This window comes from Bos indicus x Bos taurus, chromosome 25 (assembly GCF_003369695.1).
Source record: "Bos indicus x Bos taurus breed Angus x Brahman F1 hybrid chromosome 25, Bos_hybrid_MaternalHap_v2.0, whole genome shotgun sequence".
Classification (NCBI taxonomy): Eukaryota; Metazoa; Chordata; class Mammalia; order Artiodactyla; family Bovidae; genus Bos; species Bos indicus x Bos taurus.
In genome coordinates this window covers 24,013,376-24,040,074 of record NC_040100.1, presented here as the reverse complement: position 1 = coordinate 24,040,074, position 26,699 = coordinate 24,013,376, and the positions used below count along the sequence as shown (strand labels likewise).

Genomic DNA, 26,699 nt, shown 5'->3' with positions numbered 1-26,699 from the left:
GTTTTTTGGAGTCCATGTAAAGATTTGAATTTTTACCTGGCGTGAACTAGAAAGTGTTGAAGGATGTAAACAGAAGAGTAAGCTGATACTATTTATTCTTAGTCCTGACCGGTTCAACAGGTCCAAAGATAAACATAGCAACTGGTTCACTGTGACCTAGAGCAAGCTATACCTTAATTTCTTTCCTTTCTATTCAAAACCCCTTTGCTTTCTTTCACCCTTTTTTCTTTCCTTCTTCTGAGAGAAAATTCCCTCAATCCCTTCATGAAACTAACCCCTCCAGCAACTGCATGGACATTTTCCCTCTAATAAATACATTATTTTCCCATTCCTGCAAAAGCCTGTGGTGTGTGTAAATTATTAACTATAAAAGGGATAAGTAACCTCAGGGGACTGTGTAAACTTACAGTGTAAACTTAGCCCAGAACGTTTGCTCCTCCCTCCAGAATGTCTTCACCAATCCGAGCAAGACACTTCTGAGCATAATTTAACCTCTCCCAACTGTCAGGCTATTCTCTCTTCTTTTGGTTATTACCACCACCAAAGCAGATGCAAGAGTTCAAGTTTCAGGGATCCTCCTCTAGGAAATAAGTCTGCCGTCATCTGTCATCTCCAGCTGTGTCAGAATCTGTCACTTTAGTGAGTACCACCTTATCTGTCTTCTAAGTATGGTTTGCTGGGCTGGCACATGTACTTTTAAACAAAGATAGCAAACAAACAAGACCAACAAAGCAAAAATGGTCTCACTGAAATCTTGGGCAGCTGGGGTGTTTCTATCAGAATTTGTCAGTTGTCGTGTAATACTATCGAGTAAGTGACCAGGAGTATGTACACAAAAAAGGCTATAAACATAGCAGCTAAGTTTTTCATTTTAAGCTTTTCATGCTATTTAATTTTTTTTTTAAAAAAAACCATGTTCATTTGTTAATTTCTTAAAGTGTTTTTTAAAAAAATTCAATTGAGTCCAAGTAGCAGCTGAGTTTTTCACTGTACTACTTAGCTCCCTGCCCTGCTCAGTGGCAAATAAGAATCCATCTTCTGCATCATCCAGGAAGTATGCAAGCTTTTTCTAGGAACTTTTAGGAAACATACATGCAAACTCAAGGAAATAACCTGGGGGCAGCCACTTTTCTCTGCTATGTGGTCAAGCATAGATCTAAAAACTCTGTATAGAAGTTTAGTTGGGGAAAATAGTAGGGATTTTACCTTGCTTTCAGGCTATATATGCCAAGCTACCATTATTGCTTGGCTTACTTGATAGGAAAGATAGTTATGGAGAGGTGGGGTGGTGAAAACTCTCTTGGCACTGCAGCTTATATGGATGTAGAAGCTACATTGCAGATGAGGCCCTGAAAAGTTCATCTGGCCAGAAGTGGTACTGTCTTTATTACAAGAGTTTTCTCTGGCTCATTATAAAAATCCAGGCTTACATTGGGGAATTATCTCAGCTCTATCACCTAAAAAGAATACTGCTGCTGCTGCTGCTAACTCGCTTCAGACATATCCGACTCTGTATGACCCCATAAACGGCAGCCCACCAGGCTCCCCGTCCCTGGGATTCTCCAGGCAAGAACATTGGAGTGGGTTGCCATTTCCTTCTCCAATGCATGAAAGTGAAAAGTGAAAGTGAAGTCACTCACTAAAAGCCTATAAAATGGACCTTATGAAAAGTTAAAATCACTGAAAAGATAGGAAAAGAACTTTGTTGGGGAAAATGTGGTCTTAGTTTTGATGACAAAGATGTTGGGATTTTCTTTTTGGTAGAACAAAATGATTAGGCCATTTTAAGCTCCAAATGCCTGGCCAATTTTCTTTTCAACATATGTTTGAAGGATTCTGAATGAGTGGAGAAAATTGTTTGAAATTTTCACTTTAATTGCAAAATAATGGAAATAGTCCAAATGAAGATAGATAGGGGATTGGCTTAAGATATTATAGCACAGCTGTTCTGGAATGCCATACAGCTATTTAAAACAAAAAAGCAAAATAAGGAAGATCTGTTCACAGATATGGAAAACCCTCCAAAGTTGTATTAAAAAAAAAAATTATGGACAAAATTGTGGGTATTCTGCACTACATGTGGTGCAAAAGTGGTGGAGAAAAAAGAAACTATGGTCATTTGCTTGAATATATATAAAGAAACTTTGAAAAAATATATAGAAATAATAATAGAGTTTTCTGAGGGAATAAGGATGGGATGATCAAGACCATCCCCAAGAAAAAGAAATGCAAAAAGACAAAATGGTTGTCTGAGGAGGCCTTACAAATAGCTGAGAAGAGAAAAGAAGCTCAAGGCAAAGGAGAAAAGGAAAGATATACCCATTTGAATGCAGAGTACCAAAGAATAGCGAGGCAAGATAAGAAAGCTTTCCTCAGTGATCAGTGAAAGGAAATAGAGGAAAACAACAGAATGGGAAAGACTAGAGATCTCTTCAAGAAAATTAGAGATACCAAAGGAACATTTCATGCAAAGATGGGCACAATAAAGGACAGGAATGGTATGGACCTAACAGAAGCAGAAGATATTAAGAAGAGGTGGAAAGAATACACAGAACTACACAGAAAAGATCTTCACAACCCAGATAATCACAATGGTGTGATCACTCACCTAGAGCCAGACATCCTGGAATGCAAAGTCAAGTGGGCCTTAGGAAACATCACTACGAACAAAGCTAGTGGAGGTGATGGAATTCCAGTTGAGCTATTTGAAGTCCTAAAAGATGATGCTGTGAAAGTGCTGCTGCACTCAATACGCCAGCAAATTTGAAAAACTCAGCAGTGGCCACAGGACTGGAAAAGGCCAGTTTTTATTCCAATCTCAAAGAAAGGCAATGCCAAAGAATGCTCAAACTTCCGCACAATTGCACTCATCTCACACACCAGCAGAGTAAAGCTCAAAATTCTCTAAGCCTGGCTTCAACAATATGTGGATCAAGAACTTCCAGTTGTTCAAGCTGGTTTTAGAAAAGGCAGAGGGACCAGAGATCAAATTGCCAACATCTGCTGGATCACTGAAAAAGCAAGAGAATTCCAGAAAAACATCTACTTCTGTTTTACTGACTATGCCAAAGCCTTTGACTGTGTAATAACTGTGTGATAACAAACTGGAAAATTCTTCAAGAGATGGGAGTACCAGACCATCTGACCTGCCTCCTGAGAAATCTGTATGCAGGTCAAGAAGCAACAGTTAGAACTAGACATGAAATAACAGACTGGATCCAAATAGGGAAAGGAGTATGTCAAGGCTGTGTGTTGTCACCCTGTTTATTTAACTTATATACAGAGTACATCAGGTGAAATGCTGGGTTGGATGAAGTACAAGCTGAAATCAAGATTGCCGGGAGAAATATTAATAACCTCGGATAAGCAGATGACACCACCCTTATGGCAGAAAGCAAAGAAGAACTAAATAGCCTCTTGATGAAAGTGAAAGAGTAGCGTGAAAAAGTAGGCTTTAAACTCAACATTCAGAAAACTAAGATCATGGCATTCCAGTCCTGTCACTTCATGGCAAATCGATGGGGAAACAATGGAAATAGTGAGACACTTTATTTTGAGGGGCTCCAAAATCACTGCAGATGGTGATTGCAGCCATGAAATTAAAAGATGCTTCCTCCTTGGAAGGAAAGTTATGATCAACCTAGAGAGAATATTAAAAAGTAGAGACATTAGTTTGCCAACAAAGGCCCATCTAGTCAAAGCTATGATTTTTTCAGTAGTCATGTATGGATGTGAAAGTTAGACCATAAAGAAAGCTGAGTGCCAAAGAATTGATGCTTTTGAACTGTGGTGTTGGAGAAGACTCTTGAGAGTCCCTTGGACTGCAAGGAGATTCAACCAGTCTATCCTAAAGGAAATCAGTCCTGAATATTCATTGGAAGGACTGATGTTGAAACTGAAACTCCAATACTTTGGCCACTTGATGCGAACAACTGACTCACTCACTAGAAAGGACCCTGATGCTGGAAAAGATTGATGGCGGGAGAGGGGGATGACAGAGGATGGTTGGATGGCATCACCAATTCGATGGACATGATTTTGGGTAAGCTCTGGGAGTTGGTGATGGACAGGGAAGCCTGGCATGCTGCAGTCCATGGGTTCGAAAAGATTTGGACATGACTGAGCGACTGAACTGAACTGAAACTGGGCAGCTATGTGATGGGGTGGAAGGCAGATTTTTCACTGTGTACCTTTTGTAATTTTTTAAATCATTTGACGGTATTATCCTCCAAAATTAAAAACAAAGTTATAGCACTAAAAACAGTGTTGTGCTGTGCTCAGTCTCTCAGTCATGTCCAACTCTCTGTGGCATAATGGACTATAGCTGCCAGGTTTCTCTATCCACAGGATTTCTCAGGCAAGAATACTGGAACCAGGTTGCCAAAAACTTAGTGTTGACTACTTAACTGTTTCCTTCCCATTGAAGTAAACATTGTTAATTCTGTAAGAAGGAAGAGAGCTGCAAAATGTGCAGGATGTAACTTGCCAGCAAATAAGACAGAAGGTTTGTTCCTTCCACTCAACCCTCACTGCCAAAGAGAATGATGTTTGAAGATTCAGGGGTTCATTTCTGTTCTAAAAAGTAGCCTCTTTTAGAGCCTAAGAGAACTGCCAAGGGATCTCTGATTAATAGTTAACACTTACCCTCACGCAGCTTCAGACAAGAGGAAAGTGATGAGTAAACAATTTACTAAACCTGAACTTTTAGAAAAATCTTATCTTGGGAACTCTTCCTCTCAAGTTTCCTGTATATTAATGTTTCATATCACTCCAGTTCTGAGCTATTATCAATATAGGTTAGCACTATCAATAAGAATTTTCTGCAATGATAGAAATGTTTTGTGACTGCACTGACATGTGTATGGTAGCCACTGGCCACATGTGGCTATTAGGCACTTGAAATGTAGCTGCTGCTGCTGCTGCTGCTGCTGCTAAGTCGCTTCAGTCGTGTCCGACTCTGTGTGACCCCATAGATGGCAGCCACCAGGCTCCCCCGTCCCTGGGATTCTCTAGGCAAGAACACTGGACTGGATTGCCATTTCCTTATCCAATGCATGAAAGTGAAAAGTGAAAGAAGTCGTTCAGTCGTGTCTGACTCTTAGCGACCCCATGGACTGCAGCCTACCAGGCTCCTACAGCCATGGGATTCTCCAGGCAAGAGTACTGGAGTGGGTTGCCAGTGCCTTCTCTGTGAAATGTAGCTAGTGTAGCTAAAGAACTAATTTTCAAATAGTATTTAAATTAATCTAAATTAGCCACACGAACAGTGCAAGTTGTCACACAATTCTGGTTAAAGGAGGAGATATATATTCTGCTGTGTTGTATGTGTGGGTGTGTGTGTGTGTGTGTGCTCAGTCCTGTCTGACTCTTTGCAACACACTGGACAGTTCTGAGTTATTGGGGAAAAAAAAAACACAAAACACCGTGTGTGAAGTTTCTGCCTTCTGAAGAAGTCATTTATTTATTCAACAAATATTTATTTAGCACTTACTCTGGCCAAATGCTATTATAATTCCCATGAACATAATAGACAATGCCCATACCCTCATAAACTTTATATTCTAGTGCAAAGATTAGCAAACTATGGCCCATGGGCTAAATCCAGCCCTCCACTTGCTTCTGTACAACCTGTGAACCAAAAATAATTTTTGCATTTTTAACTATTTGGAAAAATAAAAAACGGAATAACAATTCATTATGAGACATAGTATTTTTAGTAACACAGTTATGATTATTCATTTTTGTATTGTCAGTGGCTGCTGCCTCAACTAGAATTGAGTGGAGCAGTTGCAACAGAGACCAAATGGCCCACAAAACCCAAAATATTTATTATTTGACCCTGTACAGAAAAAGTTTGCTGACTCCTGAGCTAAAGGATAGTGATATGCTAGACACCATGATAAGCACTTTGTCTCATTTAATCTTTGGGACAACTCTCTGAGGGTGATTCTACTAGTCTCTTCATTGGTAAAATGTGAAACTGGGGTCTGAAAATGGGTATTTCTAATAAGTTTCCTGGTGATGCTGATATTGATTGTTTATGGATCATAACCTCCAAATCAATGACTCTCTACCTTGGCTGCACAGCAGAATCCTCTGAGGAAATTTTTAAAAATATGATTCCCAGGCCCTAATGAAGGAGGAAACAGACAGAGCTGGGCTCCATCTTAGGCCAGGCTGCGAACATTAGGCTACACGCCTGGTCACCCTCCCAATGGACTCTGAACTTTGTGCCCGGTGTCTATAGAAATGGCATACCAATGGAAAACCAGATTCCCGGATTAAAGAGCCTCAGGACTTGGACTTGGACTCTCCATTGTCTAAAAGAATATGCTAATTATTTCTGTAATGAAACAAAGTGATAAATTCCATTATGTTTACCGGGATATGACCACAGGCCTATTGACATATATCCACTGTTTATCTAGTCTTGTGACACATGAATCATGGGTTAACTTTGATCATATCTCTCTTTCACCTTGTCCAGACTAGTTTCAAGGAATTTGGGGAGGTGGGTTTGAGCAAGTACACTTAGGGTATATACTGGTCAGGGTCCTTGGCTAAGAGAAGACTCTACCTTGGGCCCCCTGGTGTAATAAACTGCACTCCACTATCTGCATTGTTCTTCTGAGTGAATCTGTTTCCCAGAACGCGTGGCTACAACACTAACCCCAGAGATTCTGATTTAATTAAGACTCAGGCATCAGTACATTTATAAAGCTTTCCTCATGATTCAAATATATAACCAGGTTTGAGAAGCACTGCTCAAATGAAATCCCATTGATCTGTAGACCAACATTCTAGTTCTAATTCTAATATCACATTAATGCAAGTTGCTTCCCTTCTGCGGGATCCTGTTTTCTTTGCAGGTGAAAAATGAGGAGGTTTAAATCAGATGATCTCAAAGGGCTTCATCTCATTGCCTTATCAGGTCTGCATACAAATAGATCAAAGGGTCAGACAAAGTACCCAGGTCTCCTTGGCTCCTTGGCTTACAGTAAATCTCAGTGAAATATTTGTTGAATATCTTTATTATCATAATAAATCATTATATTAAGTAACCATGAGGATGCATTGAGTGCAACAATATGATGCCCAATTGCCAGGTCCATTTAGAGTTAAATGTATGGCTGGCATCCATTATTAATCATTGTTTGGAACTATATCAATACATAAATGCTTCCACACAGCTACTCTGCCTTACATACTGTAAAGTTAGAATTGAAGCTAAAAATGATGATTTAATGATTGTGAGCCAGAGAAGGCAATGGTGACCCATTCCAGTACTCTTGCTGGGAGAATCCCATGGATGGAGGAGCCTGGTAGGCTGCAGTCCATGGGGTCGCTAAGAGTCAGACATGACTGAGTGACTTCACTTTCACTTTTCACTTTCATGCATTGGAGAAGGAACTGGCAACCCAATCCAGTGTTCTTGCCTGGAGAATCCCAGGGACAGGGGAGCCTGGTGGACTGCCATCCATGGGGTCGCACAGAGTCGGACACGACTGAAGTGACTTAGCAGCAATGATTGTGAGAGTAGTGTTTCATTGCAGGAAATTTGGAAGATTACAGAAAGTATAAAGAAGAAAACCCGTGATCCCTAAAACTGTTTTTATATAGCCTCAATTATGAGACCTCAGCCAAATAAATGACATTGTGATCAAATGATTTCCCACAGAAGGAGGGAGGACTGGGTGGCCCAGAGAGGCCTCTCCTACAAAAGGCTAAACTCTATTTTCATATCTCTGGTAAATGCAGCTCCAAGCCTGGAGGTAGTGTGGGCTCCTATCTGGAGTGTGGGAAGTATAGTCTATAAACTAGAGGAGCTTTGACAGTGCTTTCATGAGTAACTGGTACTTTGCTACCTCAGTTTCTTCATCTGTGTATTACCCATTGCAAAAAATTCTCCTTAACATTTCTACACTCCTTTTGAAATCCTTAGATGAAAGAGAATAAAAGCTTAACTTTTTACTTTCATTGAGAGTAACTGGATGACACAGATCTTTTCTTTTTTAGAAATGTATATGGAGGCACTAGCCCTTACTTGTCAGAAGAATGGGCTGGAATGAGACAATTCTAGGTTCAAATCCAATCAATGCCTCTGTTACAGACTGAATGTTTGTATCCCAGTTCAAAACAGTTCTTCTGTTAAAGCTTTGACCTCCAATGTGATGGTATTTGGGGATGGGGCCTTTGGTAGGTAATTAGGTTTAGCTGAGGTCATGACAGTGAGGCACCTGATGGGATTAGTATCTTCCAAGAAGTGGAAGAGACAGCAGGGTTCTCTCTCTCTCCATCATGTGAGATCACAGAGGGATAGCAACCATTTGCAAGCTAGGAACAGACCTTCATGGGATAACTGAACCAGCCAGCAGCTTGATCTAGGACTCCCTAGCCTCCAGAAGTGTGAGAAATAATTATCTGTTGTTTAAACCAGAAAGGACTGAGACAACCTCTTATTCATCATATTCTCCATCTGCAGAGACAATAATAGCACCCACTTTACAGGGTTACTCTGAAGATTTAATGATAAATTGTATGTAAGTAAAGCATTGAGCACAGTATTTGGGACATAGTGAGTTCTCAAAAAATAGTACTACTATGATGATTAATAACAATAAAACTTGGCTGCTTGGGGATATGGCTGAAACAAATGCATGTCTTTTTGTTTGTCTTTTAGATGGATTGGTATCTGTAGAAATTCGGGGTGCTAAAATACTTAGCCAGACTGACGTTAGCCCTTGTCACCATGAAGATATTACTTTGTGCCAAATATTTTCAGTGCCCAGTAATTCCTGGCTCTATGAGAGCATTGCATAAAGATTACAGAACAGTGACCCCTCAGAATTTCTCCAACTATGAATCCATGAAACAGGACTTTAAACTAGAGATCCCAGAGTATTTCAACTTTGCCAAAGATGTCCTGGACCAATGGACCAGTATGGAAAAGGTATGTAGCAAGGACCAGTCAGACTGCAGTTTCTTAACTGAGAGTGATTTTTGCCCCCAGGGCACATTTGGCAATGTCTGGAGACACTTTTGTTGCTGTGAGTTGGGGGAGGGTGTATGCTAATGGGTGGAGGCTAAGGGGTGCTGCTAAATACCCTGTAATGCACAGGACATCTGGTTCACCGTTAAGAGTTCCATGGTTGAAAAAGCCTGGGTTATAAAAACCTATGATTATAGGTTAATTTTTTAAAAAAGAAAAAGGAGTAGGGGCTTCCCTGTTGGTCCAGTGGTTGGGAATCCACCTTCCAAAGCAGGGAACATGGATCTCACATGTCACGGGGCAACTCAGCCTGCTGGCCACAGGCCACAACAAAAGATCCCACCTGCTGCAGTGAAGATCCTGTGTGCCACAACAAAGACCTAAAGTGGCCCAATAAATAAATAAATACTAAAAATAAATAAATATAAAGGACTAGAGTGAAATGGGAACCCAAGAATAAAAAATGGCAGGAAATGAGGCAAAGAGCATTGAGAGAATATAAAGGGATGCAAGAATTCTACCTTTATGGAAAGAAAAATAATCAGGCTAAATGAGAAATCACATGTGCTGAAAGAAGTGACATGGCTCCCAAAATCTAGAAATAAGGACCCCAGAGTTCCTCCCAAATACTCCAAGTATGTCCTAACTAAAGACCTGTGAATTTTCTTCAGAGAAAATATTACATTAAGTCAGTTGAAATAGAATTTAGCTGCACAACCACCTTTAAATCTGACTTGTTTGTCTTTCCTCAGGCTGGGAAGAAACCTTCCAATCCAGCCTTCTGGTGGACAAATGGAAATGGAGAAGAAGTGAGATGGAGTTTTGAGGAACTAGGATCTTTATCAAGGAAATTTGCAAATATACTTACAGAAGCCTGTGGCCTGCAAAGGGGAGATCGAGTAATTTTGCTTTTGCCCAGGATCCCTGAATGGTGGCTTGCAAATATAGCCTGTCTGCGCACAGGTTAGTAGTGTTGGTGTTGCAATATTTAAAGTATGGTGGATGAGAGATTTTCCAAAACATCTAAGTAATCATGAGACATTTATTTTGGCCATTTTTATTTGAAGAACTATACACAACATGGTATTATTCTCGAGAACCTTAGAAATGTGTTGGAAACATGCCATATCTTTTGACCTATGAGTTGGGTTGTTTTTTTTTTTAATAATGAAATACATTTAAGTTAATACCAATCAACAATCGAACACCTATAGACCAACTTCTTCTCTCCTCCTATAGGATTCACAATCATCTGCAACTCAGTCAGTCACAAACTCAAGGAACCCATCCTAGTTCCTGCATCAAACCTTTATTCCTCTCATGGTTAATTACCATTCATCTAGTGCCCTAAGCCAGGCATCTGCTACTCCTCCTTCCTAATCAGTTCTTACATCTTATAAATTTGACTTCCTACATGGCTCCAAAGTACCTCATCTTCTCCAACTTCATTGTCCTTTCCTTACTTCATTTTTACTATCTTCTGAGTGGATTTTCCCAAAAGAATCCCTACTCCTGATTCTGTGTGTGTCTATACCCCATCTCAATCCAATTCATCCTCCACAGCAGTGTTTTTCTAGAACACATATGTTATCCTTTTATTTTGCTGCTTGATAGTATTTAATAACTCTTTGTTGCATACCAGATAAAATTTGAGGTGAATTGTGGAAAGCTCTAGCTATCTTCCATTTGTTTTTCTCATTTTCCCACACTCCTACTCTTCAGCCATCTCAAACAGTTTCCTATAAGGTTTGTTATCTTTCTTGTCTCCTTGATTTTGTGCACACTATTTCCTATGCTTAGAAAGTATTTCATTCGCACCTAATCCCCTAAACAACTCCTATTAAACTTAAAAGTCTCAGTTCTAATGTCACCTTCTCAGCAACATTGCCCTGATCTCCCAGTCTAGGTGCTTTCTTTTTTGGGTGGCCACAGGACTAGAAAAGGTCAATTTTCATTCCAATCCCAAAGAAAGGCAATGCCAAAGAATGCTCAAACTACCACACAATTGCACTCATCTCACATGTTAGTAAAGTAATGCTCAAAATTCTCCAAGCCAGGCTTCAGCATACGTGAACCATGAACTTCCAGATGTTCAAGCTGGTTTTAGAAAAGGCAGAGGAACCAGAGATCAAATTGTCAACATTGGCTGGATCATCGAAAAAGCAAGAGAGTTACAAAAAAACATCTATTTCTGCTTTATTGACTATGCCAAAGCCTTTGTCTGTGTGGATCACAATAAACTGTGGAAAATTCTTCAAGAGATGGGAATTCCAGATCACCTGACCTGCCTCTTGAGAAACCTATATGCAGGTCAGGAAGCAACAGTTAGAACTGGACATGGAACAACTGACAGGTTCCAAATAGGAAAAGGAGGACGTCAAGGCTGTATATTGTCACCCTGCTTACATAACTTCTATGCAGAGTACATCATGAGAAATGCTGGGCTGGAAGAAGCACAGGCTGGAACCAAGATTGCCGGGAGAAATATCAATAACCTCAGATATGCAGATGACACCATTCTTATGGCAGAAAGTGAAGAGGAACTAAAAAGCCTCTTGATGAAAGTGAAAGATGAATGTGGAAAAGTTGGCCTAAAGCTCAACATTCAAAAAACTAAGATCATGGCATCTGGTCCCCTCACTTCATGGCAAATAGATGGGGAAACAGAGGAAACAGTGTCAGACTTTCTTTTTTGGGGCTCCAAAATCACGCAGATGGTGATTGCAGCCATGAAATTAAAAGATGCTTACTCCTTGGAAGGAAAGTTATGACCAACCTAGATAGCATATTGAAAAGCAGAGACATTACTTTGCCAACAAAGGTCTGTCTAGTCAAGGCTATGGTTTTTCCAGTGGTCATGTATGGATGTGAGAGTTGGACTGTGAAGAAAGCTGAGTGCCGAAGAACTGATGCTTTTAAACTGTGGTGTTGGAGAAGACTCTTGAGAGTCCCTTGGACTGCAAGGAGATTCAACCAGTCCATTCTAGGGGAGATCAGTTCTGGGTGTTCATTGGATGGACTGATGTTGAAGCTGAAACTCCAATACATTGGCCACCTCATGAGAAGAGTTGACTCACTGGAAAAGACCCTGATGCTGGGAGGGATTGGGAAGCAGGAGGAGAAGGGGATGACAGAGGATGAGATGGCTAGATGACATCACCAACTCGATGGACATGAATTTGGGTGAACTCCAGCAGTTGGTGATGGACAGGGAGGCCTGGCGTGCTATGATTCATGGGGTTGCAAAGAGTTGGACATGACTGAACAACTGAACTGAAAGAAATAGTATGTGTTTCTAATTTAACCTGTACTGTTCTGTCTGGGCATACTCAGTTCAGTTCAGTCGCTCAGTAAACTCCCAGAGTTTACTCAAACTCATGTCCATTGAGTCGGTAATGCCATCCAGCTATCTCACCCTCTGTAGCCCCCTTTTCCTGCTGCCCCCAATCTCTCCCAGCATCAGGGCTTTTTCAAATGAGTCAACTCTTCGCGTGAGGTGGCCAAAGTATTGGAGTTTCAGTGTTAGCGTCAGTCCATCCAATGAACACTCAGGACTGATCTACTTTAGGATGGATTGGTTGGATCTCCTTGCAGTCCAAGGGACTCTCAAGAGTCTTCTCCAACACCACAGTTCAAAAGCATCAGTTCTTCGGCACTCAGCTTTCTTCACAGTCCAACTCTCACATCCATACATGACCATTGGAAAAACCATAGCCTTGACTAGACAGACCTTTGTTGGCAAAGTAATGTCTCTGCTTTTCAATATGCTATCTAGGTTGGTCATAACTTTCCTTCCAAAGAGTAAGCATCTTTTAATTTCATGGCTGCAATCACCATCTGCGTGATTTTGGAGCCCCCAAAAAAGAAAGTCTGACACTGTTTCCTCTGTTTCCCCATCTATTTGCCATGAAATGATGGGACCAGATGCCATGATCTTAGTTTTTTGAATGTTGAGCTTTAGGCCAACTTTTTTATTGTCCTCTTTCACTTTCATCAAGATACTGTTTAGTCCTCTTCATTTTCTGCCATAAGGATGGTGTCATCTGCATATCTGAGGTTATTTATATTTCTCCTGGAAATCTTGATTCCAGCTTGTGCTTCTTCCAGCCCAGCACATCTCATGATGTACTCTGCATAGAAGTTAAATAAGCAGGGTGACAGTATACATCCTTGACATCCTCCTCTTCCTATTTGGAACCAGTGTGTTGATCCATGTCCAGTTCTAACTCTTGCTTCCTGACCTGTATACTGGTTTCTCAAGAGGCAGGTCAGGTGGTCTGGTATTCCCATCTCTTGAAGAATTTTCCACAGTTTATTGTGATCCACACAGTCAAAGGCTTTGGCATAGTCAATAAAGCTGAAATAGATGTTTTTTTTTTTGGAACTCTCTTGCTTTTTCGATGATCCAGCCAATGTTGGCAATTTGATGTCTGGTTCCTCTGCCTTTTCTAAAACCAGCTTGAACATCTGGAAGTTCACGGTTCACGTATGCTGAAGCCTGGCTTAGAGAATTTTGAGCATTACTTTACTAGTGTGTGTGATGAGTGCAATTGTGCTGTAATTTGAGCATTATTTGGCATTGCGTTTCTTTGGGATTGGAATGGAAACTGACCTTTTCCAGTCCTGTGGCCACTGCTGAGTTTTCCAAATTTGTTGGCATATTGAGTGCAGCACTTTCACAGAATCATCTTTCAGGATTTGAAAGAGCTCAACTGGAATTCCATCACCTCCACGAGCTTTGTTCGTAGTGATGCTTTCTAAGGCCCACTTGACTTCACATTCCAGGATGTCTGGCTTTACGTGAGTGATCACACCTTCGTGATTATCTGGGTCACGAAGATCTTTTTTGTACAGTTCTTCTGTGTATTCTTGCCACCTCTTCTTAATATCTTCTGCTTCTGTTAGGTCCATACCATTTCTGTCCTTTATCGAGCCCATCTTTGCATGAAATGTTCCCTTGGTATCTCTAATTTTCTTGAAGAGATCTCTAGTCTTTCCCATTCTGTTGTTTTCCTCTATTTCTTTGCATTGATCGCTGAGGAAGGCTTTCTTATCTCTCCTTGCTATTCTTTGGAACTCTGCATTCTGATGCTTATATCTTTCCTTTTCTCCTTTGCTTTTCGTTTCTCTTCTTTTCACGGCTATTTGTACGGCCTGCTCAGACAGCCATTTTGCTTTTTTGCATTTATTTTTCTTGGGGATGATCTTGATCCCTGTCTCCTATACAATGTCACGAACCTCCATCCATAGTTCAACAGGTACTCTGTCTATTAGATCTAGTCCCTTAAATCTATTTCTCACTTCCACTGTATAATAAGGGATTTGATTTGGGTCATACCTGAACGGTCTAGTGGTTTTCCCTACTTTCTTCAATTGAAGTCTGAATTTAGCAATAAGGAGTTCATGATATGAGCCACAGTCAGCTCCTGGTCTTGTTTTTGTTGACTGTATAGAGCTTCTCCATCTTTGGCTGCAAAGAATATAATCAATCTGATTTCGGTGTTGACCATCTGGTAATGTCCATGTGTAGAGTTCTCTCTTGTGTTGTTGGAAGAGGGTGTTTGCTATGACCAGTGTGTTCTCTTGGCAGAACTCTATTAGCCCTTTGCCCTGCTTCATTCCATACTCCAAGGTCAAATTTGCCTGTTACTCCAGGTGTTTCTTGACTTCCTACTTTTGCATTCCAGTCCCCTATAATGAAAAGGACATCTTTTTTGGGTGTTAGTTCTAAAAGGTCTTGTAGGTCTTCATAGAACCGTTCAACTTCAGCTTCTTCAGCGTTACTGGTTGGGGCATAGGCTTGGATTACTGTGACATTGAATGGTTTGCCTTGGAAACGAACAGAGATCATTGTGTCGTTTTTGAGACTGCATCCAAGTACTGCATTTCGGACTCTTTTTGTTGACCATGATGGCTACTCCATTTCTTCTAAGGGATTCCTTCCTACAGTAGTAGATATAATGGTTATCTGAGTTAAATTCACCCATTCCAGTCCATTTTAGTTCGCTGATTCCTAGAATGTTGACATTCACTCTTGCCATCTCCTGTTTGGCCACTTCCAATTTGCCTTGATTCATGGACCTAACATTCCAGGTTCCTATGCAATATTGCTCTTTACAGCATCGGGCCTTGGTTCTACCACCAGTCACATCTACAACTGGGTATTATTTTTGCTTTGGTTCCATCCCTTCATTCTTTCTGGAGCTATTTCTCCACTGATCTCCAGTAGCATATTGGGCACTTACCGACCTGGGGAGTTTATCTTTCAGTATCCTATCATTTTGCCTTTTCATACTGTTCATGGGGTTCTCAAGGCAAGAATACTGAAGTGGTTCGCCATTCCCTTCTCCAGTGGACCACATTCTGTCAGACCTCTCCACCATGACCCGTCCATCTTGGGTGGCCCCACACGTCATGGCTTAGTTTCATTGAGTTAGACAAGGCTGTGGTGCGTGTGATCAGCTTGGCTGGTTTTCTGTGATTCTGGTTTCAGTGTGTCTGCCCTCTGATGCCCTCTCGCAACACCTACCATCTTACTTGGGTTTCTCTTACCTTGGACGTGGGGTATCTCTTCACAGCTGCTCCAGCAAAGCGCAGCCGCTGCTCCTTACCTTGGACGAGGGGTATCGCGTCACGGCCGCCCCTCCTGACCTTGAACGTGGAGTTGCTCCTCTTGGCCCTCCTGCACCCGCGCAGCTACCACTCCTTGGATGTGGGGTTGCTTCTCAGTCATTCTCATAGGACTGTGAAGAAGCTTCTAAAAGGCAATGACTATGATATATTCATCTCTGTGACTCCAAAGATTGGCTTACAGTAAATTTCAGCAAAATATTTGTTGAATTAATATCTTTATTATAATAAATATTAACTTTCTTAATTTACTATAATCATTATTTGCATTTGAGGAGAGCTATATGCTCTAATCTCATGTGTACTTGTAAATTATTCACTGGAGTTGCACAGTCCACTTTTGCATAGTTTTTTAACAAAATGACTGCTTTCATGAATACTGTTGAAGCTCACTGTCTTAATAACACAGGGCTTCCCTGGTGCCTCAGTGGTAATGAGTCTGCCTGTCAGTGTAGGAGATGCAGGCTCAATCTGGGTTGGGAAGATACCCTGGATTAAGAAATGGCAACCGACTTCAGTATTCTTGCCTGGGAAATCCCATGGACAGAGGAGTCTGGTGGGCTACAATCCATGGGGTCACAAAAGTGTTGGACACAACTTAGCAACTAAAAAACAGCTTAGTTACAAACTAATGTTATATATTGGAGAAGGCAATGGCAACCCACTCCAGTACTATTGCCTGGCAAATCCCATGGATGGAGGGGCCTGGTAGGCTGCAGTCCATGGGGTCGCTGGGAGTCGGACACGACTGAGCGACTTCACTTTCACTTTTCACTTTCATGCATTGGAGAAGGAAATGGCAACCCACTCCAGTGTTCTTGTCTGGAGAATCCCAGGGACAGGGGAGCCTGGTGGGCTGCCGTCTATGGGGTCACACAGAGTCTGACATGACTGAAGTGACTTAGCAGCAGCAGCAGCAGCATATATTATGGCTGCAGTTGGTCTTCTTTGCTGCACGGACTTTCTCTAGTTGCAGAGATTAGGGGCTACTCTCTAGTGGTGTGTGAACTTTCACATTGTGATGGCTTCTGTTGTTGTGGAGCATGGGCCCTAGGGCACGAGGTCTTCAGTAGTTGCAGCTTATGAGCTACAGAGTGCAGGCTCAGTAGTTGTGGCACACAGGCTTAGTTGCCCCATGGCATGTGGGATCCTCCCAGACTAGGGATCAAACTGGTGTCCCCTGCCTTGTAAGGTGGATTTTTAACCACCGAACCACCAGGGAAGCACCAGTAACAGACTATTTGATTGCCAGGACCAGAAATCCATTCATATTCAGTAGTTCAATAGTGAAGAAGAATTATTGAATATTTACTGGAGAATTTTACAGGAGAAAAAGTGCAGAAAGAAAAACTGGCCTCTGTAACAGGTCAGGCTATTCAGCAGGCAGTTTCTGTCTCTACTATTTTTGCTCTGAAGCTGTTGGCACGAAGGGGGACCCCTTCCAGGGCTCAAAACTGGGCTCTTGTCTAACACTCAGAAATGAATTGTCTGAGGAGACACATGTGCTGACAAAGCAAGAGATTTTATTGGGAAAGGGCACCCGGGTGGAGAGCAGAAGGTAAGGGAACCCAGGAGAACAGCTCTGTCACATGGCTTGCAGTCTTGGGTTTTATGGTGATGGGATTATTTTCTAATGTGTTGTCTTTAGTCAATCATTCTGACTCGGAGACCTTGGTGGTGCATGCCTTGTTCAGCCAAGATGGATGCTAGAGAGAAAGATTCTGGGAGGTGATCAGACATGTGGTGTCTCCTTTTGACCTTTCCTGAACTCTTCCAGTTGGTGAAGGCTTATTAGTTCTGTGTTCCTTACCAGAACCTCCTGTCGTAAAACAACTCATGCAAATGGTTACTATGGTGCCTGGCCAGGGTGGGTGGTTTCAGTCAGTGTGCTTCCCCTAACAGAGCCACAGGGCCTCTTGTCTATCTGCTTCTCTCAAGCTGCTGCTCCTTTGACCTCTTCTTTCTTGCTAAGAAATAATTTCTCTTCATTTTGGTTAGGTGCATAATTTAAGCTGAAACTGAGGGATGAGTCAGCCAGAGGGAGAAAGTATAGGTGATGGAAGCATTCATTCTAAGCAAATGGAAAAGCTTCTACAAAGGTCCTGAGGCAAAAAATAATTTGTAGATTTGAGAAAATGAAAACAGTGCAGTGTGAATATAGGTACTGGCTAGGGGCCACCTCATCCCAGGGACTATAATATGTAAAATCCCTTAACAGAGACTTCTCCTCTAGACAGGCTTAGGTGCGTACTACCAGGATTTGCCCTAGTAAGTCTCCTTTTGCTATGTTCTGTGGCTGCAGTATCCCTTTCTAAAACCAATTTTATATTAATATATTATATATAAGGGTATGGCTTAATCTTGTTGCTCTGTGAATCATTATGTCTCTTTATATTGACTATGAATATCTCTTTTCTATTTTATATTGAGTTTACAGTTTAGCTCTTGGAAGGCAATCTATTTCCCTTATTTCCAAGTTCTTAGAGAGATATGCCTATAGTCTACAGGGCCAACAACAAACTCATCATATTTTCATTTTCAAACTCTTGCATATGTATTGTAGGTCAAATTCCTTTACAACAGAAATCTCAGTATATAATCATTAAAAAAATAGTAATTGCCAAGAATATGTTCCTTTAAGTGCCATTTACCACAAAAAGCTACTATCCCACCCAATCTTGGCCTACAGGTCTTGAAGAAGTTTATATAACACTTGTGGTCCCTCTGGAATTATAATAAACATTCACTCATTTTGAAAGATTGTTGCTGAGTCATGAAAAGACACCGGGATTCTTGGCCTCCGGAGGAGAGGAATTCAATTCGGGTTCAGTGACAAGGCTTGATCACTCAGAGCTTTTGTGTAATAAAGTTTTACTGAAGTATAAAAGAGATAGAGAAAGCTTCTGACATAGACATCAGAAGGGGCCAGAAAGAATGCCCCCATGCTAGCCTTTAGCAGTATGTTATATACCTATCAGTAAGCTGTTAATTAGAGAAAGGAGATATCCTGAAACTCAGAGAGGCACCAGGTCCCTCATCCACAACATGTATTTTAAGATAACATTGGCACCTGGTGACTCATGCCGGGCCATAAAATGATTGACATGAATCTTGAAGAAAGACAGGTTTCCAAGTAAATATATAGTATTATTAACAAAGATTAGGAGAACAATGTATGAATAAAACATACAGGTTTATTGAGCCCTTATCATTCTGAATCTTAAGCAAACTGACTTGAAGAAAGACAGAGTCTAGGGTGAATACATAGTTCATTAACATAGCTTAAGACAAACATTTCCATAAGAAAAAATGCATTGGTTAGCTCAAGATTTGAGAAAAGTGAAGTTCAGGTGGAGCCAGGTGTCATCATGGCAACACAGAATTTTAAGAGAAACCTCCTTTTAATATTGTATAGAGACGGGGAAAAAAATCTGACATTTGTTTGTTTCCTCCTGCCGCTTAAGAGAGAGATAAAAAAATGTCTGACACTTGCAGCCTATTCCCTCTGTTTGGAGACCCCTGGGCTTCCTGCCTGTTATTTTCTCAATTTGCTCATTTTATCATCACAAGAGCTTTATGATTAGGAAGAGAAAATCTCATTTTATAAACAGAGCAGGGAAAGCTTTCATAGTTGGGGAAAAAGGAACATTAAGTCATTTGCCCAAAGGCATTCAGAAACTCAGTGTAGAGCCCAATGCACCCTCTAGAATTTTCTAGAAATTTTTATAAAAATTGAAAATAAGAACAGCTCTTTAAAAATCAACTATATCTCAATAAATTAAAAAAAATCATCTAGATGTGGTAATTCAACATCATGGTAGTGTGAGATGTTTCCTTTTTCTCTCCCCTTCAATTTGCAACAAGTAAAACATATAACTCTACAAAGGTTCCTCTGCCCAACACACCAAGGTACCAGAGAGATCCACACATCTGTACATCTGAAGGTGGATGGAATGGTACTTAGGAGGTGGATTCAAGGGAACAAGGTGGGGGAGTGCCCATAATCCTGGCTCTTTGACCACATTGGATGAACACACATCTGAGAAAGAACTCAGTGGTGGCTGGGGAGGTGGTGTACACAACTCCAGCTTCCCAGCAGCATCAGTACCTGCAGCTAAAGGGAAGCAGGCAGCAGCAGCAGGGCCTGCAACCCCAGCCCTACCAGGTACAGGTGTGCTTAAGGCTCCAGCACCCCTGCACAAGGCAGCAGGGCCTGCAAACCTGACAGCCACAACAACCCCAGATGCAGCAGAGGTGCCTGCCATCATGGTGCACCCAGCGGTGACATGAGCAACAACAGCAACGCTTGCAGCAGAAGGCACCAAAGACTCCAAAGGCACAAGCAGTGACAATGAGGGCTCCAGGCACACCCCTGACAGAGGTAATGAAGGGTGGAAAATACTGATTCCATAGTACTGTCAGAGGCTGGTCAGGTTAGGGAAAACAAAGACTCGTGTTGTGGTGCCACCTGCTGGAAAACAAAAGAAGGTCCTCTAATTACCAATGTATTGAATTTTTAGAATCAAAATAAACAAATCTTCCCAGGTGGCCCCTAGTAGTTAAGAATCTGCCTGCCAATTCAGGAGACACAAGAGATGCTGGTTCAGTTCCTGGGTCAGGAAGATCCCCTGGAGTAAGAAATGGCAACGAACTCCAGTATTCTTGCCTAGAAAATTCCATGGACAGAGGAGCCCAGTAGGCTTGCTGTCCATGGGTTGCAAAGAGTTTGATATGTTTGAGCACACATACACACACAACAATTTTACCTAATAAGAAAGATATTCACTCCTTCAAATGTGTGGGCAGAGGAACAAGATAACGAGCACTGTGAAAAACCACAGTAATAAGGTATCACAAAAAGAAAGTGACACTTCTCCAGAAACCAAACTTAAACTCATGGAAGATTGCAATCAGATACAGAATTCAAAATAGCTGTCAATAAGCACAAGAAAACTCAGAAAGTCATTTCAAGGAGCTCAGGAATAAAATAGAATAAAAACAGAAGGAATATTTTACCAAAAGGTTGGATCTCTAAAAGAGATACAAACAGAATTTCTAGAGCCAAAGAACTCAATAAATGATATAAATAATGCAATAGAAAGCACTGGAAATACAGCAGACCATAAAGAAGAAAGAATTAGCAAGCATGACTTCAGAAGTCTAGAAATGATCCAGACCAGAAAGGATAACTAAGTTTTATTTTTTTTAATGCAGAATTTCTAAGAGATCTATTTGATTCCATTAGGAAACATAAGGAGGCTTCTGCAGAAAAACTACAGCTGAGGGAGTTCATCACCTCTACACCTGCCTTACAGGAAATGTTGAGGGCTTCTTGAAGATGGCAAAAAGTACATGGCAAGTAATATCCTCCATGAACACATCAAAAATACATTTACTTGTGGAAAATTCTCACTGAAAACGAATTGGAAACTGGCAGGACTTCTGTACAACCAAGGCTATAAGAAAGACATACATATAAAAGGATAGGGTGGGAATAAAAGTGATTGAGTTGGGACCTGTGCTCCTGGGAGGGAACTTAGAGGAAAAAGAAGATTTCTTGGGTGGACACCTGCCCTAGGCAGTGAGCAGGTCAAGTCACAGACTGGGCATCTCAGCCCTGGGGACCCATGTGGAGGAGGCAATACCCAATAGCCGCTTGGAGAACTATTGGTACAGTTAGAAAGGCTGGAGAAGCTTAGATTCCTCTCGTGAGGAGCACACAGATGCTGGTTTGTCCCTGGGCAGGGCAGAGAGAGGTCTGCCCTAGGGGTTACCAGGTTTTCTGAGACCACCTCACTGTGCACCCCAGTCCAAGGTGACCAGTTCCCGCTCATTCCACACCACAGCATGGCACTAGATATAGGGAAACCACAACCCAGGAAAAGACATGACAATAGGCTACATCTAAGTGGAGCCCCAAACACCTACATAGACAGAATACTGGACCTCTAGACACACAAGCCCTACTTCCTTTATCACTTCCGACCTTTGGGGCAAAGGTCTGGTGCAGGAAGAAGGAAAACACACATTCAAATGGAACAGTGCCAGTTCCAAATGTCCAACAGACACAGAAAAGACACACAACATTACTAATTATTAGAAAACTATAAAACAAAACTACTAGATATAACCTCATACCTATCAGAATATCTATCATCAAAAAGCCTACAGATAACAAATGGAGAGGATATGGAGAAAGGGGAACCCTTGTACACTGTTAGTGGGAGCTCAGATTGGTACAGCCACAGTATGGAGGTTCCTCAAAAACTAAAAATAGAACTATCAGATGACCCAGCAATTCCATTCCTGGGTATATATCTGGAAAAAATGAAAACACTAATTCAGAAAAAAGATACATGCACCCTAATGTTAATAGCAACACAATTTACAAAGTCATGGAAGATATGGAAGCAACCCAAGTGCCCACCAATAGATAACTGGATAAAGAAGATGTGAGATATATAATGGAATATTATTCAGTCATTAAAAAGAATAAAATTTTGCTATTTGCAGCCACATAGATGGACCTAGAGAATATTATGCTTAGTGAAATAAGTCAGACATAGAAAAACAAATACTATATGTTATCACTTATATGTGGAATCTAAAAATAACACAAATGAATGTGTATGCAAAATAGAAACAGATTCACAGATAGAAAACAGAGAGGGAGGGACAGATTAGGGGCATGAGATTAACAGATACAAACTATAATGTATAAAATACACAAGCTATAAGGATATACTGTAAAGCACAGGGAATTATAGCCATTATCTGTAATAACATAAAGGAGTATAATCTGCAAAAATACTGAATTATTATGCTGTACACATGAAACTAATGTAATATTGTAAATTAACTAAACTTTAATTTAAACAAGAAATGTTGAAAGGCTCTTCTACCAAAAACAAAAGGGCAGAAGTACACAAAACCTTGAGGAAGGAAATAGAATCAGAAAATTGCAACTGTACATTAGAATAGGTTGTTAAACAATTATAGCATAAAGGTTAATGGAGGAAAGCAATAAAAAATAACTACAGTTACTTCAATTTGATAATAACCTCACAACACAAAAAGATAATTTTGAAACAACAAAATAATTTGAGGACAATAGAAACATAAAAGGGGAAGACAGAAAGGAGACAGACTATATAACTAAATGAAGAGAAAGTGAAAGTGTAAATCTCTTAGTCGTGTCCGACTCTTTGCAACTCTATCGACTATACAGTCCATGGAATTTTTCAGGCCAGAATACTGGAGTGGGTAGCCTATCCCTTTCTCCAGCAGATCTTCCTGACCCAGGGATCAAATCAGGGTCTCCTGCATTGCAGGAGGATTCTTTACCAACTGAGCTATCAGGGAAACCCCCCAGTGAAGACAAGACGTTATTGGTAGTAAAAGGACTATTGAGATATAGTGCAACCAGAAAACAAAGATAAATGGCAGTACTAAATCCTCATTTATCAATAATTACCCTAAATGTAGATTGATTGGTAAAAACTTTAACAATTTTCTTAATTAAAAAAAATAAGTAAAATTAAGTAAAAAAAAAAAAAAGAGTAACTGGATGGATTAAAAATAAGACCCAACTCTATACCTCCTCCAGGAAACTTCTCTCAGCTCTAAGGTCAAAAATAGCCTCAAATTGAAGGGATGTTAGATGATACTCCAAGCAAATGGCAGCCAAAAGAAAGTAGGTGTAGTCATACTCATATCAGAGAAAACAGACTTTCAAGCCAAAAGATATAAAGCCAGAAGAGATAAAGGTGGACATCATATAATGACAAAGGGAACAATCCCTCAAGAAGACACAAATAATTTATATCTATCTATGTATCTATAGATCTATATTTATCTATCTGTTTGTCTGTCTATCTATCTGTATGTATCTATATACATACACATTTAACACAGGAGTAGCAAAACATATAAAGACCTACATGGAGAAACTGACAGGAGCATAATAGTGGAAGACTACTTTAATGCCTCACTTACATCAATGGACAGATCATTCAGACAGAGTGTCAATAAGAAAACATTAACTTTAAATGAAACATCAGACCAGACAACCTTAATAGATTTATATGAATATAGCATAGCCCATCCAGTGCAATGGAATACACATTTTTCTAAAGTGCACCTGGAACATTCTCCAGGATAAATCACATGTTAGGTCATAAAGCAAGTCTCAATACAATCAAGGATATTAAAACCATATTAAGCATCTTTTTTGACCACAATAAAATGAAACTAGAAATCAACTATAGGAAATCTGGAAAAATCATATATATGTGAAAACTAAACATGCAACTTAAAAACTATTGGCTCAATGAAGAAATCAAAGGAGAAAATTTAAAATACCTAAAGACAAATGAAAAGAAAAAGATGATATACCAAAATCTATGGGATGCAGCAAAAGTGGTACTAAGAGTGAATCATGTAGGCCTACCTCAAGAAATAAGAAAAACCTCAAATAATCTAAACCTTATGCCTAAAGGAGCTAGAAAAAAAGAAGAAAAAGAAAAAAAGAAAGAACAAAGCAAGCCCAAAATCTGTATGAGAAAGGAAATGATAATAAAATAATAATAAAAATTAGAGCAGAGACAAATGAAATAGAGAATTAAAAGACAATGGAAAAGATCAATGCAACTAAGAGCTGGTTCTTTGAAAGGATAAATGTGACAAACCTTTAGCTAGACTCTCTGAAAAAATAGAAGGCTCAGATAAATAAAATTAGAAACAAAAGAGGGTAAATTACAATGGATACAATAGAAATACAAAGGATTATGTCTACTATGAAGTCTACTGCTATACACCAACACATTAGACAACCTAAAATAAACGAATAAATCCCTAGAATCCTACAATCTTCCATGACTAAAGAATGAAGATATAGAAAATCTGAATTGACTGATTACTAGTAAGGAGATTGAAACATTAATCGAAAATCTTCCCCAAAATAAAAGTCCTCTAGCAGACAGCTTCACAGGTGAATTCTATCAAACATTCAGAGATTTAGTAGCTATCCTTCTCAAACTATGGGGCTTCCAGGAGGCACTAGTGGTAAAGAACCTGCCTGCCAATGCAGGAGACTTAAGAGATGCAGGTTTGATTCATGGGTTGGGAAGATCCCCTGGAGGAGGGCATGGAAACCCACTCCAGTATTCTTGCCTAGAGAACCCCATGGACAGAGGAGCCTGGCAGGCTACAATCCATAAGGCTGCAAAGAGTTGGACATAACTGAAGCAACTTAGCACACACACATGCACTTCTTAAACTATTTCAAAAAAATTGAAAAGGAGGGAATGCTTCCCTAACTCATTTTACAAGGCCATCATTACCCTGATTACAAAGTCAAACAATGAAAATACACAAAAAGAAAATTACAGGCCAATGTCTCTGATGAATATACATGCAAAAATCCTCAACAAAACATTAGTGAACCAAATACAAAAATGCATTAAAAGGATCACACACCAGGATCAAGTGGGATTTATTCCAGGTATGCAAGGATGATTCAACATCTGCAAATAAATCAATGTAATACACCACATTAACAAAGTGAAGAATAAAAATCATATAATCGAGAATTACCAGGCGATCCAGTAGTTTGGACTCTACTTGCTCACTGCCAAGAGCCTAGGTTCAATCCTTGGTCAGGGAACTAAGATCCCAAGAGCCACAGGGCATAGCCAAAAAAAAAAGTAAAAAAAAAAAAATCATATGATCATGTCAATAGATGCAGATGCAGGAAAAGCATTTGATAAAATCAACACTTATTTATGATAAAAATCTCAAAAAGGGGAAAGAACAAATGTACCTCAAAAGGCCGTTTATGACAAACCCACAGCTAACATAATACTGGTGAAAAACTGAAAGCTACCCCTCTAAGATCATGAACAAGACAAGAGTACCCAATCTTACCACTCTTACTCAACATAGTGCTAAAACTCCTAGTGACAACAATTAGGCAAAAAAAGAAACGAAACACATCTAAATTGGAAAGAAAGAAGTAAAATTGTCATTATTTGTAGACGACATGATTTTATACATTGAAAACCCTAAAGATTCAAACGAATGAAACTAGACCATTATCTTACACCATTCATAAAAACCAACTCAAAATGGATTAAAGACATGAATGTAAAAACTAAAACCATAAAACTCCTAGAAGAAAATATAGACAGTATGCTTGTTGACATTTTTCTTAGCAATATCTTTCTGGATATGTCTCCTCAGGCAAGGGAAGCAAAAGCTAAATTAAAAAAACAAGGCTACATCAAAATAAAAAGCTCTGCACTGCAAAGAAAACCATCAACAAAACAAAAAAGAAAACCTACCAAATGGGAGATGTTTGCAAATCAGATCTGATAAAAGGTTAATATCCAAAATATATTAACTCATGGAACTTCCCTGTGGTCTATTGAAGGACTCTGTGTTTCCATTGCAGGGGGCATGAGTTTGATCCCTGGTTGGGGGATCACACATGCTGCACAGCATGGCCAAAACCATCGAAAAAAAAAAGTTAACTCATGAAACTCAACAACAAACAACCCAGTTAAAAAATGGGCAGAGGATCTGAATAGACATTTTTCAAAAGAATATATATGATGTTCAACACCTGTATGAAAAGTTGTTCATCAGCATGAATTATCAGGTAATTGCAAATCAAAACCACAATATCACTTCACATCTATTAGAATAACTATCGTCAAAAAAACAAGGAATAACAGAGAGGATGTGAAGAAAAAGGAACCCTCATACACTGTTGGTGAGACTGTAAATTGGTGCAGTCACTGTGGAAAAAGTATGCAAATTCTTCAAAAAATTTAGAACTAACACACACACACACACACACACACACACACACACACAATGGAATACTACTCAGCCATAAAAAGGAATGAAATCTTGCCCTTGCAACAACATGGATGGACCTTGAGAGTCCATAAGGCAAAGTTGTGAAATAAGGCAGACAAAAAAGACAAATACAATATGATTTCACTCATATGTAGAATACAAAACAAATAATAAAACAAAATAAACAAAAATAAAATAACAAAAACAAACTCAGACAACA

At 40.0% G+C, this 26,699-nt stretch overlaps 1 protein-coding gene across 1 annotated transcript in view; it reads left to right on the top strand.

Annotated features, from left to right (window-relative positions):
- The first annotated feature begins 497 nt into the window (after positions 1-497).
- Positions 498-26,699, top strand: part of ACSM3 (acyl-CoA synthetase medium chain family member 3) — a 56,429-nt gene continuing 30,227 nt past the window's right edge. Inside the window, exons 1-3 of the mRNA XM_027528072.1 lie at positions 498-639; positions 8,681-8,950; positions 9,742-9,952. Coding sequence (XP_027383873.1) covers positions 8,750-8,950; positions 9,742-9,952 — 412 coding nt within the window. The 5' untranslated portion in view covers positions 498-639; positions 8,681-8,749. The remainder of the gene's footprint in view (positions 640-8,680; positions 8,951-9,741; positions 9,953-26,699) is intronic.